The sequence below is a fragment of the Pleurodeles waltl genome, chromosome 5 (assembly GCF_031143425.1).
Source record: "Pleurodeles waltl isolate 20211129_DDA chromosome 5, aPleWal1.hap1.20221129, whole genome shotgun sequence".
NCBI lineage: Eukaryota > Metazoa > Chordata > Amphibia > Caudata > Salamandridae > Pleurodeles > Pleurodeles waltl.
In genome coordinates this window covers 1,590,253,935-1,590,270,607 of record NC_090444.1, presented here as the reverse complement: position 1 = coordinate 1,590,270,607, position 16,673 = coordinate 1,590,253,935, and the positions used below count along the sequence as shown (strand labels likewise).

Sequence of the window (16,673 nt, the reverse complement as noted above, 5' to 3'; positions counted from 1 at the left end):
TACGGTAGATTGTGGTAGACTGGAAAGGGGTAGTTTGTGGTAGATTGGAGTTGGGTAGTCTGGTGTAGATTTGAGTGGAGTAGATTGAGTGGAGTGGGATAGATTGCAGTTGAGTGAAATGGGGTAGATTGCAGTGGGTTCATTTGGGGTGGAGTTGGGTAGATTGGAGTGTAGTGGGGTAAATTGAAGTGGGGTACTTTGAGTGGATTGGGGTAGATTGAGGTAGAATGGAGTGGGGTTGATTGAATTGAGTGACGTGGGGTAGGTGGAGTGGATAAACTGAAGTGGGGTGGAGTGGGGTAGATTGGGGTGGACTGGAGTAGATTTGAGTGGATTCGGGTAGATTTCAGTGGTGTAGTCTGGTATAAAGTAGATTGGAGTAGAGTGTAGTGGGGTAGATTTGAGTTGAGTGAAATGAGGTAGAGTGGGCTTGATTGGGGTGGAGTGGGAGGAATGGGATAGATTGGAATTAAGTGGGGTAGCTTGGAATGGAGTGGGGTAAATTGAAGTGGGGTAGGTTGAGGTAGATTAAGTAGATTGAGTAGAGCAGAGTGGGGTAGATTGGAGTGGTGTGGGGTAGATTTGAGTGAAGTAGAATTGGGAGTTTGGAGTGGATAGGGGTAGATTTCAGTGGATTGGGCAGATTGGAGTGGGGTAGATAGAGGTAGATTAAGTGGATTGAAGTAGATTGGGTAGAGTGTAGTGGGGTAGATTGTATTGGACTGGATTGGGGTAGATGGGAGAGGAGTGGATTGGGGTAGATTGGAGTGAAGTAGAGTTGGGTAGTTTGGGGTAGAGTGGAGTGGATTGGGGTAGATTTCAATGGAGTGGGGTAGATTGGGGTGGAGTGGAGTGGCATAGAGTGCAGGAGAGTGGAGGGGCATAGAGTGGCGTGACATGGCGTGTCATAGTGTGTCTTAGAGTGGAGTGGCATGTTGTTGAGTGGAGTGACGTACAATGGAGTGGCATGTTCTAAAGTGGGGTGTCATAGAATGGAATGGAAGGGCACAGAATGGAGTAGTGTTGTAGAATGGAGTGGCGTAGTGTGGGGGTATGCATGGTGTGTTAGCGTACTGCCATTACAGACTACCCATTTTCAATTGAAATGACCATTACATTTGCAAAGACTTGCAGTTTTACTGTTCACAAACGAAAACATATGGAAATGTCATCACCGTCTTATTCAAATATTTGTTACCACCACACCTCAGAGTTACAAAAAAGAAACTTAATTTGTACTTTCCTAATTCTGAAATATTTGTTCATTTTTGTTGTGTGCTAGAAAAAAAGCCTTTCCTTTCACAGCCAGACTGCAACATAAATTCTGTTTACAGAAAACTAGCACTCAGAAGGATACTGTTAACAATAGAGAAGGGTCGGTCCTCGGGACAGACAAACTCATGCTAGACAGTCTAAAACAAATAAAGCCAATAAATAGAAAGCAAATAAATGTGTGTTACTAACCACAAAGCAAATGGTCAGTAATGGGTGAAATGCAGTCATAGGGAAACTTTCAGAATGCCCACAAGAAGTCTGTCTGGTAGACTTCAACCTAAAAACAGAGTTTCTGGAACCTTGCTCAATACCTTCCAATGTGAATAGATTACAAGACGACACGTTTTTTTCCCTACACAGAGGAAAATTGCCACGCCCTTCTCCTCCCTCTTACCCTCGTCTGTGCCTTTAATGTTGTCTGTTTGTCTATTTCTGACCTCTTTCAGGACGTGCAGCTTCTGCTTTGGCGTTCTTTTTCTGCACCTCACTTGCTCCTCTCCACACTGTTGTTTCCTTTAGTTTTCCTTCTTTTGCTGCTCTCCTATACCCTTTCTAACCGTGCCATGGATCTACTTCTGTCGTTTCAAGGTAATGCCAAGTGGAATGCACTGGGTCGCTGCAGATAATTACATCTAAAGTAGTTCACATACTGTGTGCATTATTGTGGCTGCCGTGCTCCTTTTTTTGTATGATTTGTATATACTTTTGTATTTTATGTCCCAATTCCATTTCTTGGTTTATTGCTTGACAAAGAAACCCACCTGTCGGAGTATATCTTTTGAATAGCTAATATTCAAAGCGCCACTTTTCAGTTTTGTGGCAATACCTAGTGGCATGGCCTACAAAAAAGCATGAGTAAAAAGTAGGGAAAAACATGCACTGCGAGGTTTGACCTTCTTGCAAAGAACAAAGTAAAAGGGAGCACGATGGTGGGCAAAGGAAGAAATTATCTGATGTCTATAGTCCTAGCAGAGCATGAATAGGTTTTTTTAAACAAGCATAGGTGTGACATTGAATGCTTGCCTTTTGCTTTGTTAATGCTTAGATTTTTCTCGATTTTTACAAAGCTGTGTTCGCGAAGTTGCTAAGCCCTCGTCAGTTTTTTTTAAATAAAAAAAAGCATTGGCTAAAAGTAAAAATACGTTTTTTTGTCTCAAAAAAAGACATATTACCATAGTGGACGCTGGCACTGAAGGGAAATGCCTTGTGTAAGGGCTGAATGCCGTCTCTTACAGTGAAGGGTTGCCATTGGCCGAAGTGGGCTGGCCATTTACCCCTCATAGTACAGAAGAAAAAACAAAGCTTTGCCCAAGCCAATAGGGAGTGGCTTTTTACTAGGTGAAGAGTTTGGTGATAGATCGACACATTTGTGTGCAATGTCCTAGAAAGAACATCCCATAATGAAACAACGTTTTGGGCAATAACAGTATGGAAGCTGAACATAGAATATGAGTAAAAATCAATAGACTTGCAAAAGGGGATATTCACATTTATGTTGAAGCCACACCACCTGTGATCTGGCCTACTGAAAATGAAAGCACAGTCAGTTTTTTTGCATTTCAAAGGCATCTGCTCTATTCATAATTCACTGGTAGCCTATTGGTGAGTGGGCAATTTTTGACCCCTGTAGACCTCGGGTAATTGCATAGGGTGCTGCAGCCCAATTACAGAAGGGTCATATGACTTACTTCAGGGGCCTCTTGTTACAATTCAAGGTGCTGCATCTCCCTTCAGAAAAGATTTGTTTCATTTGCACCCTCTAGACTGGTATTTGCTGTCCTAATATGCTCCTTGACCAGTTGACGTCTCTGGGCCTATGTGAAGTGTAGCCGGGCCCAGACTGACTGTTTATTCCACCGGGCCCTTACCAGGTGGACTGAGGAGGCAGATTTTTCTATTAGGGCAGAGGGATACTGTTGGCACCTCTGACACTTTCTCCAGCTGTTCAGGCAATTACTGCAGGCGCTTTAGACACGCAATAGGAAAGAGAAAAGGAGAGAGAGGAATGGGGAAAAGGAAGGCAGTGGGGCTGCTTTGAACAAATATGATAGGGGCTTCTCTTGGTTCCATGTCATGTGCTTGTGTTTTATTCAGAGGCTTACCAATTCTTTTCCAGAATCAATAATTTCTTTGTGGACATGGTTTATGTGCCCTCCCACGGTAACTATAAGCTGTTCGTGGGTATTAGAACAATCTGGAGACTAAAATGCATGGCGGCTGGTGGATGATGAGTTTTTCACATTCTTATATGAAGAAGCTAAAGAATATTTAAATATTATGTTTAAATCAGGTGAATACCCCAGTGTAATATGGGAGATCTATAAAGCTGTAATCGAAGGGAGGTCAAAAACATACTTCAGAGCTAGAGAATGTGAAAAGGAAAATTGCATTACCATTTTAGAAAAACAGGTGTTGCTTGGGAAAGGATCACATTATAAGTAAAATACCCCAGTTATTGCATCAGCTTTAAGTGGTCAAATCAGAGCTCAATAATCTGTCCCTAGAAATGGCCTGAACCTTATGGTTGGCATCTCAGACGTGTGCATGAAATCTGCTGCAAAGCAGGGAATCTTTTGTACTTGCTGGCAGTTTGGGAAATGGCTTCCAGGCTGGTTGCAGAAACCAAAGACTAGGCTGGGACACTAATGACTAGCACCTCGGGCATTATAACTGATTTGCAGGGTATTAACAAGCCTTTTACACTTCTAAACCTGTGCCCTCCTCAAAGTGACGAATTCGCTGTCGCATGACCTTCTGGTGTGACTGTTTATGAAGGAGGGTCGAGAGGCCCATGACCTCTTTCTTCTGCTGGAGGAGGAGTTCACAAGCACACTGGGCTCCATGCAGTCTGGCAAAATGCCAGCACCTAATTGACTGTCAGTTGAAGAAACATGCTGCCCTCCTGAGTCCCCATCTTATAAATATATGTACTCAGAGTTTATTCATTCCAGTATGCTGCTCTCAAGGATCTCCAAGGAGCGACTGTTTCAGTAAATTTGAAACTGGGACAGCCACCTTAAAGGAGTTATTTGTACCCACCCATATAATTTCTCAAATTAGAAACCAAAATCTTGGCAAAAATCCTAGTGAACAAGTTGACACAGGTGATTCCATCTTCAGTGTCAATTTATGTCTGGCAGAGGCATCTGACATTGTATAAGACGTGTACAAATACCCTGATCCGGAGCACAGGATTATGGTGTGCTCAGCCCCCTGGTGTTGTCTAATTTTTAAAACGTGCTTGATTCAGTGAGATAGGAGTTAATTTATCAAATCCTTGAAAATATTAACTTTGGCCCTAGATTTATCACCTACATATGCATCCTGTATAATAATCAATGGACATAGGTTAGAGTGAATGATATCTGCTCTCAACCCTTCCCTGTTAAAAGGGGTACCAAGGAGGGATGTCTTCTGCCACCCTCCTTTTCACTTTAGCAATAGTCATTAGCATTCTGGACACCAATAGATGGCTTTGCTCTGGGTTTCTGCTGATAAGGAAAGGGAAATCTATGGGACGCATTCACAAACTGCAGTACTTGAAATAATGAAGTAGTACTTTTGATAGTACTACAGTAGTACTACCAAAGTATTACAAAATACTAGTCATACATCTATGAGAGTAAGCCTCCAACACAATATTTTCTTTAGGAAGATTCTTACCCATGTAAGTGTACTACTTAGTAGTAAATGTGAGAGTGATCAAGGGGAGTGGTTGAAAAATGGGGCATACTTACTGCAAGATAGGTAGGGTTTAGGGAGGAGTAAGGTGGAGTTAAGAGAAGTTTATAGAGGGTCTTAGGGAAGGACTTGCACCCAGCCACAAAAGATTAACCCATTCCTATTCACAAACTGCACTTCTATGTTATTAAAGCTAAAAGGTACTCAACACTGTAGTGAATCTACTGTAGCTCAGAGCTGGAGCAAGTTCAGCACCACACATTGCCTACTGGTACTGCAACACTTTCCCATAGAAAATAATGGAGACATAGCCTTAAAATAAAACCCCCCTAGCAAACAATGTGAAATCATAATGAATTATTTAAATTACTTTAACAATTAATTGTAATTTAATTATCAACATATCTAAAAATAAAACATAGGTTTTGTTTTATTTTACCTTATGTTTAGATTTTTTTTTTTTTAAAGTAACATTTTTTTATTAAAATATAATTCTGTTACTTTCAGTTCTACCCATCACCTTTAATAATTATTAATACATAATTAAAATATATATATTTTTTACCTTAGAAGGATATTTTTTATTTAAACTTAAAAAAACAATGTACTTTCTAGATGGAGATCTCCCTTTGGTAAAATATAAGGAAACCCTTTCCATAGAAGTCTTCGCTAATCTGGTGGTGATTCGTTCCCTTTCCTACCCTAGAAAGGCATTTACACAAGCTCTCGGTTGGAGTAAATATCCAACCCTTTCAATGGTGGAAAAGAGAAGAAGAGGAATTTGTACATATCAACAAACAGTCATGTTTGTGGGCATTCCGAAACTTCCAATACTCACCACGCCTTCAAACTCCCAGTCCCCACCTCTCAAGTGAGTTTTACGGGTGTGCAGCATCCCACACTTATGGCAGAGATCTCTGCACACATAAATAGACTTATACATCCCAAGAATCACTCTGTCAATTCCTGATAGGTGTAAGTGAGGTAAATCCAGTCGTAAACATACGTTTATGACAAAATGTACTTTTGTGAATAGGTTTCAGTGAGTTTTAGATGTGAAAGAAAACTCTGATTTCAAGTTTTTGTTTGAATGTGGAATTGTTTTTATTACAAAAAGAGTCCGAGTCACAGAGAAAAACAGCAAGAGGATCCCCCTAACATCTGCATTGGAGAAGAGCTGCCCGGACAAGGCAGAAAACACATACCACATTACATGAGTTTTCAGAATTAGTCACATATGAATTCTTGCTAAGACACAGGCTGGTTCAGTCGTGAGATCATGGGAGTGGGTTCTGAACAGGCTCAAATCTGAAAACCTTACCTCAGGAGCAAAGATGCTTCACATCTCGCCTCAGAGATTTCCATAGCCAGCACGCAAAGTTCACCTGGGAACCAGTGGCCCAGATCGTTCTGTCACCTTGAGTTTTCAGCTTGCATATGGATTGTAAAATCAAGTTTGTCCTACTTGAATGTAATGTTTAACTGTGAGAGTGATGCTTTGTTATTTTTTGCAGGTAGTTTCTGCTTATACCCACTAAGATCAGGAGTTTGAACTTGGTTATGTGTGCTACTGACATGCAGTGAAATAAAGTACTCAGGTAATGTGTGATGTGATCGTTTGTTCAGATCTAGACCTGACTAAGGATCCTCACACAGACCCGACAGTGATCCTCTCCTTGGATGCACGAATGACTGTTTGCTGTTCTCCGACATCTACGATTTGGGCCTACATTTTGCGCATGGGTCCCCTCCTTCTGTATACCAAACTGGTGGCATGGGTCAGGGTCAATGGAGTGCTGTCCCGAATGTTTAAAAAGGGCAAGGGAACCCGGCAGGGGTGCCCACTATCCCCAATGATCTTTGCACTTGCGTTGGAACCCTTGGCAGCGTGGGTCTGTGATGACCCGCATATTTGGGGAATTTATGGAAAGAACGCATATCTCTGTATGCAGATGATGTTTTGATGTACTTAAGCAACCCTCAAATGTCAGTAGATAGAGTGTTACAGGTGTTTTGTCTATTCAGAAAACATTCCAGGTATCAAATTAACTGGGATAAATCATGTCTAGTTCCGGTGACTGGTGATATACCGCCGTTGCAACGGGGAGTGGTGCTACTGGCAGAACTAGAGGGCTTCACTTACCTAGGCATTTATATTGCAGACGAGCCCATGGAATTCCTGCAGAAGAATTTGTATAACATTCTAAATAGGCTTCGGCAAGACGTCAATCATTAGTGGACGCTGCCTTTGTCCTTGATGGGACAGGCGGCCCTATATAAAATGATGGCCCTACCCAGACTTTTGTACGCCCTACAGAACACACTTCCCTGTGCTGCGGCCCTTCTTCCACAGAGTAGACCAGGTGTGCGCCTTCTCTTGTTGAATAGGGGTAGTGTGCTGATAGCACTGCAGAAGCTCCAGAAGGGAGTGTATGATAGTGGTTTGGCAATCCCAGATGTCTTTAAATATTACTTGACTTCACAATTTTTGGTCATAAACGAATGAGTATATGCCGACCGCCAGGAACGGGTGCTTCCAGATGACAGGGAGGCAATAAGACCCAGAGATTGCCCTAGGCTCCTTTTTACCAAAGGGCAGAGACGGGATTTACCAACGCATACGAAGACGGTGGTGGAGGTAGGCCCTAAGATTTCTGGGGTGGGCAGGGAAAATGATGGCGCAAACCCCCTTATGGAACAGTGATTCACTTTCGTAAGTAGGCAGACTGGAAAGCTTCTCCAAGCGGGCGCTCCTAGGTATTGAATGATTGGGGGATATTTGGAGAGGAGCCCTGGCCCGAGGCAGTACAGGTGGAGTTCCAGTTAGCAAACTCCGAACAGTATTGCTAACTACAAGTACTGCACACCTTGAGGGTGCATTTGCCTGGGGGAATTTGGGTGGAAGAATCTTCTCCCCTAGAAGACAGATTATTACTTGACCCCAATGACTGATTATTACTTGATGAATGACACCCCCAATTAATTGTGTCCTCTCAGAAAGGGATGGCAGGAGGATGTAGGAAAATGGACTATGAGGAATGGAGTGAGACATAGCAGGGACCAAGAGTCATAGCTGTGAGGGTTGGGTTCCACCTGGTGCAGTGCCGAATCCTGCATTGATCATATTATGCTATGACACAGCTACCCAAAATGGGTAGGGCACCCACAAGTGAGTGCATACAAGGTTGCGGGCAGGAGAGCTCTTTACACCATATACTGTGGGCCTGTCCATTGATTCAAGCCTATTGGGAAGGTGTCACAAGATTGATGTCCAGAGTAGGGGTGATGGAGGTCCCGATGGAAGCCAAGTGACTTCTCCTGAGTGTGAAGGGGAGATGACTTGGTCGAAATACATAACTCTATGACTAGGGGTTGGGGCCGGAGAGTTCAAGAGGAAAATTGATAGAGCTTTGGGTGCACAAATGCCTTCCAGGCATCAAGACTGGGTGAGGGATACGGACTGGTACCAATGGGCTGAAAAAATAATGTACCAAGGGAGGGGCTGCCTTATAAAATGGTAAAAGATTTGAGGTAAATGGTGTGTTAACCGTGACATTGGAATGGAATTGGAGTGAAGTTGGTTCAAAAAGAGGGTAGAAAAGTATGAAAGGAATAAACCCTGGGGAGAGTGTCTGGTCTTCGTATTGTGAATGGGGGAAGACTTCCTTTGTTTATGCAATGATGTGATATGCTCAATCCTGCTGATGCACAGAATATTGCTTGTATCACGTACTGTGAACACTTGTTACTCAAATAAAGAGAAGTTTAAAAAAATAAAATGGAGACCTAATGTGTGCCATGCATCACATCCAATATATGTGTTTTAGGCATTCTTTGAATTGTTGTCATCTGCCTACATTTGGAAATGAGTGTTGTAGAAATGAGGTAATTTGCGCTAGGGGTCACATGCAGATATTAAAGAGTGGAGTGGACAATAGTGAGCCCTATGGTAACCCATAATTTATGTTCCTAATTGAAGAAGTACAGACACCCAAATGGATTTGTTGATTTAGGTTAGAGAGGAATGACCAGCACCAATAAAGATTTGTTCCAATGATCTCTGGCTAATTTTCCAGATATTCTAGAAGGATTTTGTGCCTGTCAGAGGCCATTGATAAATAGGTTATCATTTGAATGTATAGGGTACCAGATTCAAGTGAGGTAATCAGTTCTTCCCTACTAACTGATAACCGTTTCTATTCCTCTACCTAGTCTGAACCTCGATTGTCTGTCATGGGGAACATTATTCTTCTCCACAGTCTGTAGTTGACATATGGCCTCTTGTCTTGATCATTTTGCTAATAAAACGTGGTTTCAGTTTCGTGTGATAATAGTATTATTTTAAGAGCTATACAAACAAATTAATTCTACCCAGTGTGTCATTTTTTATTACAATTCCATATATTTTTCTTTAAAATAAATATCCTTAGCTTGTAGCTGAACTAACAGATAAGGTCATACTTACAAACATTGTACCCATTCAAAAAGTAGTAGGCACTTCAACAGTCTTGATGTACTTTATCTAGAGCCATATTATTGATAACTTCAAGAAAAGTCGAAAGATATATGCAGTAGTAATCAAGCATCATACCTCTGATCCATCGCTTATAAAATTATTTAAAACAAGTCAAAATAACTCTGTGTAGGGCCAGCTGAGTCGTAAAATATGTATGAACTAAAATGCTGATATTGTTATTACAGGAAACATTTAATGTGATCTCTTATCAGTATGGGAGGTGCCAGTGTCCCAACATCTATTTTCCATGTTAAAGATTAGCCAGTAATCCAAATTGAACCAATGATTTTCGTCCTAAACTGCTGAATCCTGCATTAGTGCTGTTCAGTTGTGTATCAAGATTGTGCTTTTAGATTTTAAAACTGTGGCAACTTTATTTCTATTCTAGCCATATTTGATGCTATGAGATAAACTTGATTATAACATCCCATAGAAGGTTAGTTTGAAACTTTATTTTGAATTTGTATGTTCTTTTGTTTTTAATTTTAGCAATTCAGTGCTGACATATCAGAAAAAGCAGCAACTGTATGTCTTGCACATCTGTTTACCTATCAAGATTTTGACATGGGAACACTTGGATTAGCTTACGTTGGTTCACCCAAGGGCAGTGCCCATGGAGGGATTTGTCCAAAGGGTAAGGCTTTGAGTCATCAATTAACATTCTAATTTGTTCATGTACTCCTGCTTAGTATGTTATTTTTTATTGTAAACTGATGTAAATTATGTGTTAGCTATAATACCATTTTGGGATGCAATTATGATCCGTAAAACAATTGGTTTAGAGATTTTGCTTTATTAGAAGTATTGAGGATTTAAATCTTTATACACTAAAGGTGTATTCAGTGATAGTGTCCCTGCAGAGAGGTGTTGTTCTTAATTTATCTTATTCTGTTAGCCTTTTTACCAACCAGTTCAGTCACAGGAACAAAAAGACACTATCAAAGATTGGAGTACAGTTGTTCCACACTAGCCAGGACTAGGACACTGATTACTGAGTCTGCAGCTGCAACCTTCTGAGCTCTTTTGTATCTCCAACTAATGTGGATTTGCAGACAAGGCGTGACTCAAAGAGGTAAAGTTTAGATTTCAAACACATTACCACAGCTGCACTAATGATGTTTATGTCTAGTTATAGTTTTGAGCTGCGAGTAAATAATATGTAATACTTTGTTATACTACTTTAATTATATGTTTATATATAAGTATTTGTACAGTAAACACTAAAATCAAATAGCAAAAAGCACTTGTCACAGAATAACACATAAAACGTTCACTCGAGTGACAGTACAGTGATAAAACAAGGGTGCACACAGTATACACAAAACAATTGCTAACTGATCGTGAACTCTACTGCAAAATGGAGAATTTGTAGCCTCATGAAAATCTGATTTTTGTTGCTGGTATGCAAATTTAACCATTCATGATCCTGTTGATCTTGAACACTTAACAGCTTTAGGATAAGCAACACAGTGTCCAATCAGTCATTATTGTTACAGTAATTCTGCAAAAGGAAAACAAGAGTTTCTCAGGGTTTGTGAAAGTGAGTTCCAGTATCCTCTAAGATAATTGTTTTTCCTTGCTTTAGGTTAGTACTAGTTGGCCTTTGGAATGGGGACACATAATGCTATGATGTCCCTAGAAGCTCTGGGCCTGATGCTCCTGGGGGAGGGACTGTCTCAGTGAGTGGCTGGGGCAGACCACAGTCTTACCAAAGGGGTCAATGTGTGGGATACATGACTACACAATGGCCCACTCAGGCTTTTTTCAGCCTAGCACATGTGAAGGCCAACTAGATGCTGGACCTTTGAGCATAAAGGGTGGTGCAGAGAGTAACTGTGTCAACCAGGCAGCCTCACCATTCTTCTAGAGGTAGCTCTCCTCTGATCAATGTTGATCTATAGGTAGGAATTCCAGGAATCCAATGTGCCACTTTCTGAACTGCTTGGACGGCCGAGGGCTTTCCAGCAGGCAAGTTTCGGACCAGAATAGTCATGCAGACCTTCATCAGGGCTTTCAGGCTCATTCCCGACCAGGATCATGTGAAAATACTAGCAGCTGGCTTCACATAGAACTCAGCCACCACCAGGAATGCATGATAGCAGAGGTAGAAGAATATGTGCAGAGCGATATTAGAGCTCTGGCATCTTAGAGGGGATTCTGAGGCATAGTCTTAAGAGATACCAATAGATAGCAGTTGCAAGAACCCCCCTAAAAATACATTGTCAAAGGGCAAGACAAAAGGTCATGATCAAAACCTAGAATTAACTGTATACAAGCCCAGAAGTAGACCAGGTCATGTATAAAAACTAAAAATAAGAAAAGTGTAGCTGTGCTGCCATACAGCAATAGCATTTCAGACTACGTCCTGCAAAAGTCTCCATGTGTAACACTTATCAGACATACTGATGCTGCATCCATCTGTGTGCAAAACCCTGGTACCCACCTCCACTCTCAGACTGGTGGTTAGCAGAGTGCAGGCCATTTTTTCCTCAGTTCCTTTGGTCTCACTGATATGTTAGAAGACATGGGCTTGTCTCAACTCACTCTACAATCCTGATCAAAGAGTTTGCTTTAGTCTTAATGAGACACAACATTACAGGCTATCTGGGTCAGTTTACCAGTTACTAAATGTCTATGCTTTACCTTCTGTAATGCACATGACCTGTACAAATATATTTTCAGGTAATTTGCACATAGTTTAGTTACAGGGTCAGGTAGGCATAAAGGGCAATCTGGTGCTGACTGAAGGGCTGGTCTCACAGATCAGTTTGTGTGACAGTTTTTCGGCTGTTTGTGGGCCTCTGTTATGGTCTGGTGGACCTGTTCTTACTGTTGATATTCTTGACATTACCACAAACATTTCCTTCAGCAAGCACAGATGCGTGCAGTCTCCCATACCTTGCAAAACATTTACACAGCTTCTTTTTTACAAGTTTAAAACTGCCCTGATTTACAAATGTGGGCAACTTTCTTAGGTATCTGTTTTGTTTATAGAGGCCATTTATTATTTGGTGCCAGGACCAGCCCAGAGGGGTCGGGTGAGGGGGACAGGGAAGTTCAAAAAATAAGAAATGTAATAAAAACAACTTACCACCGCTCCTCAGTTTCCTCACTGGCACAGGTTCCCAGCCTGCCTTGCTGCCAATCCTGACACTGCTCAGAGCAGGTTTAGGATTGGCTGGGAGTGCCCAGCTAGGGTGCTCCCAGGCAGACTGGGGGCCTGTGCCTGCTCTCTGCAGCCCAACAACACATCGCCGGGCTGGAGAGAGCCCTGTGCGCATGTGTGTTTGACCAGCCCAAGATGGCCAGTCAAACACCCATGCTCACTGAAGGGAGTGCACAGTGCATTTCCCTCATCCCAGTCATCCCCAAGCCTCACTCCATTAACAATGAAAGGATAATACATTTTGTTTATTATCCTTTCATTGTTAAAGGATTTGCAGCTGTTGCTGCTGGTGGGAGTGGTGGGGGACACACTCATCCGTCATAGCGGAGGAGCCGCCCCTGCCATTCCAACCCTGTTTAGTCCTCAATGCATTTCCCGCAAACATATGGAAACACATCTTTCATCATACTAAATCACATATTATGATTTAAATCGTATCTCGTCTACCAGCTCATTCATCCCATATATTTTGTAGGAGCCCAGTTTCTAAAAAATAAGTTATCAATGTGATTTTTTTTTTTAAATGCAAAGACAGCTTCTTGTGAAATAAATTGGCTGTAAATGGAACTACAGAGGCATATGGAAATTGATTCATAGTGTATCCAGTCAGACCAGACATTATATGTAATTTTAGCTGCATTTAATTTTTAATCAACTAAATGAGCAGTGTGCTAAAATCCAATGGAGGGCTTGTCAGGGTGTACCTCCAACCTCTTCTTTGGTCTATATATTTTGAGCCTTTTGTGATAAAAGCAAAACGATCTTCTAATGTGATTTCCCTTTAACCCCTTCGCTGCCAGGCCTTTTCCCCCTCCTGTGCCAAGCCTTTTTTTGGCTATTTGGGGCAGTTCACGCTTAGGCCCTCATAACTTTTTGTCCACATAAACTACCCATGCCAAATTTGCGACCTTTTTTTCCAACATCCTAGGGATTCTAGAGGTACCCAGACTTTGTGGGTTCCCCAGAAGGAGGCCAAGAAATTAGCCAAAATAAAGTGAACATTTTGTGTTTTTTTTTTAAAAGGGAAAAAGGGGCTGCAGAAGAAGGCTTGTGGTTTGTTCCCTGAAAATGGCATCAACAAAGGGTTTGCGGTGCTAAAATCAACAGCTTCCCGGCTTTCAGGAACAGGCAGACTTGAATCAGAAAACCCAATTTTTCAACACAATTTTGGCTTTTTACTGGGACATACCCCATTTTTACGATTTTTTGTGCTTTCAGCCTCCTTCCAGTCAGTGACAGAAATGGGCATGAAACCAATGCTGGATCCCAGAAACCGCAATATTCCTGAAAAGTAGACAAAATTCTGAATTCAGCAAGGGGTAATTTGTGTAGATCGTACAAGGGCCTACAGAAAATAACAACTGAAAAAAAAAAGATTGAAATCCAGGTGAAAAAATCTGCAATTTTTCTCTACGTTTTACTCTGTAACTTTTTCCTGCAATGTCAGATTTTTTAAAGCAATATACCGTTACGTCTTCTGGACTCTTCTGGATGCGGGGATATATAGGGCTTGTAGGTTCATCAAGAACTCTAGGTACCCAGAGCCAATAAATGACCTGCACCCTGCAGTGGGTTTTCATTCTATACCGGGTATACAGCAATTAATTTGCTGAAATATAAAGAGTAAAAAATAGCTATCAAGAAAACCTTTGTATTTCCAAAATGGGCACAGGATAAGGTGTTGAGGAGCAGTGGTTATTTGCACATCTCTGAATTCCGGGGTGCCCATACTAGCATGTGAATTACAGGGCATTTCTCAAATAGACGTCTTTTTGACACACTCTCTTATATTTGGAAGGAAAAAATTTAGAGAAAGGCAAGGTGCAATAACACTTGTTTTGCTATTCTATGTTCCCCCAAGTCTCCTGATAAAAATGATACCTCACTTGTGTGGGTAGGCCTAGCGCCCGCAACAGGAAATGCCCCAAAACACAACGTGGACACATCCCATTTTTTGACAGAAAACAGAGGTGTTTTTTGCCAAGTGCCTACCTGTAGATTTTGGCCCCTAGCTCAGCCGGCACCTAGGGAAACCTACCAAACCTGTGCATTTTTTAAAACTAGTGACCTAGGGGAATCCAAGATGGGGTGACTTGTGGGGCTCTGACCGGGTTCTGTTACCCAGAATCCTTTGCAAACCTCAAAATCTGGCTAAAAAACACATTTTCCTCACATTTCGGTGACAGAAAGTTCTGGAATCTGAGAGGAGCCACAAATTTCCTTCCACCCAGCGTTCCCCGAAGTCTCCCGATAAAAAATGGTACCTCACTTGTGTGGGTAGGCCTAGCGCCCACTAAAGGAAATGGCCCAAAACACAACTTGGACACATCCCATTTTTTTGACAGAAAACAGAGGTGTTTTTTGCAAAGTGCCTACCTGTAGATTTTGGCCCCTTGCTCAGCCGGCACCTAGGGAAACCTACCAAACCTGTGCATTTTTTTAAACTAGAGACCTAGGGGAATCCAAAATGGGGTAACTTGTGGGGCTCTGACCAGGTTCTGTTACCCAGAATCCTTTGCAAACCTAAAAATTTGGCCAAAAAAACACTTTTTCCTCTCATTTCGGTGACAGAAAGTTCTGGAATCTGAGAGGAGCAACAAATGTCCTTCCACCCAGCGTTCCCCCAAGTCTCCCGATAAAAATGGTACCTCACTTGTGTGGGTGGGCCTAGCGCCCACGAAAGGAAAGGGCCCAAAACACAACATGGACACATCACATTTTTTCACAGAAAACAGAGGTGTTTTTTGCAAAGTGCCTACCTGTGGATTTTGGCCACTTGCTCAGCCGGTCCCAGGGGGGGCAGAAATGGCCTAAAATAAATTTGCCTCCCCCCCCCCAGGGGAGCGACCCTTGCCTACTGGGTCGCTCCCCTTGCGTGACGGCGCAAAAAAAAAAAAAGATCCCCAGTGCCTAGTGGTTTCTGCCCCCCTTGGGGCAGATTCACCTAAAATTGTCCGATTTGCCCCCAAGGGTGGCAGAAATGGTCTAAATACAATTTGCCCCTCCAGGGGAGCCACCCCTGCCTAAGGGGTCGCTCCCCATCTCTTAAAAAAAAAAAAAAAAAAAAAAAAACACAAACAAAAAATTAGCCCTGGCGCCTACAGGTTTCTGCCCCCCCGGAGGCAGATCGCCTAATAACAATAGGCCGATCTGCCCCCGAGGGGGGGGGCAGAAATGGCCTAAAATACATTTGCCCCCCCCTCCCGGGGAGTGACCCTTGCCTGCAAGGTCGCTCCCCTTGTGTGACGGCGCAAAAAAAGATCCCTGGTGTCTAGTGGTTTCTGCCCCCAAGGGACCTAAAATCAGCCGATCTGCCCCCAAATCGGGCAGAAATGGCCTAAATACAATTTGCCCCTCCAGGGGAGCGACCTTTGCCTAAGGGGTCGCTCCCCATCTCTAAAAAAACAAACAAACAAAAAATTAGCCCTGGCGCCTAGAGGTTTCTGCCCCCCCGGAGGCAGATCGCCTAATAACAATAGGCCGATCTGCCCCTGAGGGGGGGGGCAGAAATGGCCTAAAATAAATTTGCCCCCCCCTCCCGGGGAGTGACCCTTGCCTGCAAGGTCGCTCCCCTTGTGTGACGGCGCAAAAAAAGATCCCTGGTGTCTAGTGGTTTCTGCCCCCAAGGGACCTAAAATCAGCCGATCTGCCCCCAAATCGGGCAGAAATGGCCTAAGTACAATTTGCCCCTCCAGGGGAGCGACCTTTGCCTAAGGGGTCGCTCCCCATCTCTAAAAAAACAAACAAACAAAAACAAAAAATTTGCTCTGGCGCCTAGAGGTTTCTGATCGGCCTAATAACAAATAGCAGAAATGGCCTAAAAAAAAATTGCCCCCATCCCTCCCGGGGAGCGACCCTTGCCTACAAGGTCGCTCCCCTTGCGTGACGGCGCAAAAAAAAGATCCCTGGTGCCTAGTGGTTTCTGCCCCCCTTGGGGGCAGATTGACCTAAAATCGGCCGATCTGCCCCCAAAGCGGGCAGAAATGGCCTAAATACAATTTGCCCCTCCAGTTGAGCGACCCTTGCCTAAGGGGA

At 42.7% G+C, this 16,673-nt stretch overlaps 1 protein-coding gene across 1 annotated transcript in view; it reads left to right on the top strand.

Annotated features, from left to right (window-relative positions):
• The window catches only part of ADAM17 (ADAM metallopeptidase domain 17), a 475,078-nt gene that overhangs the window by 208,020 nt on the left and 250,385 nt on the right, over positions 1–16,673 (top strand). Inside the window, exon 9 of the mRNA XM_069235905.1 lies at positions 9,962–10,106. Within this exon, the coding sequence (XP_069092006.1) occupies positions 9,962–10,106 (145 nt within the window). The remainder of the gene's footprint in view (positions 1–9,961; positions 10,107–16,673) is intronic.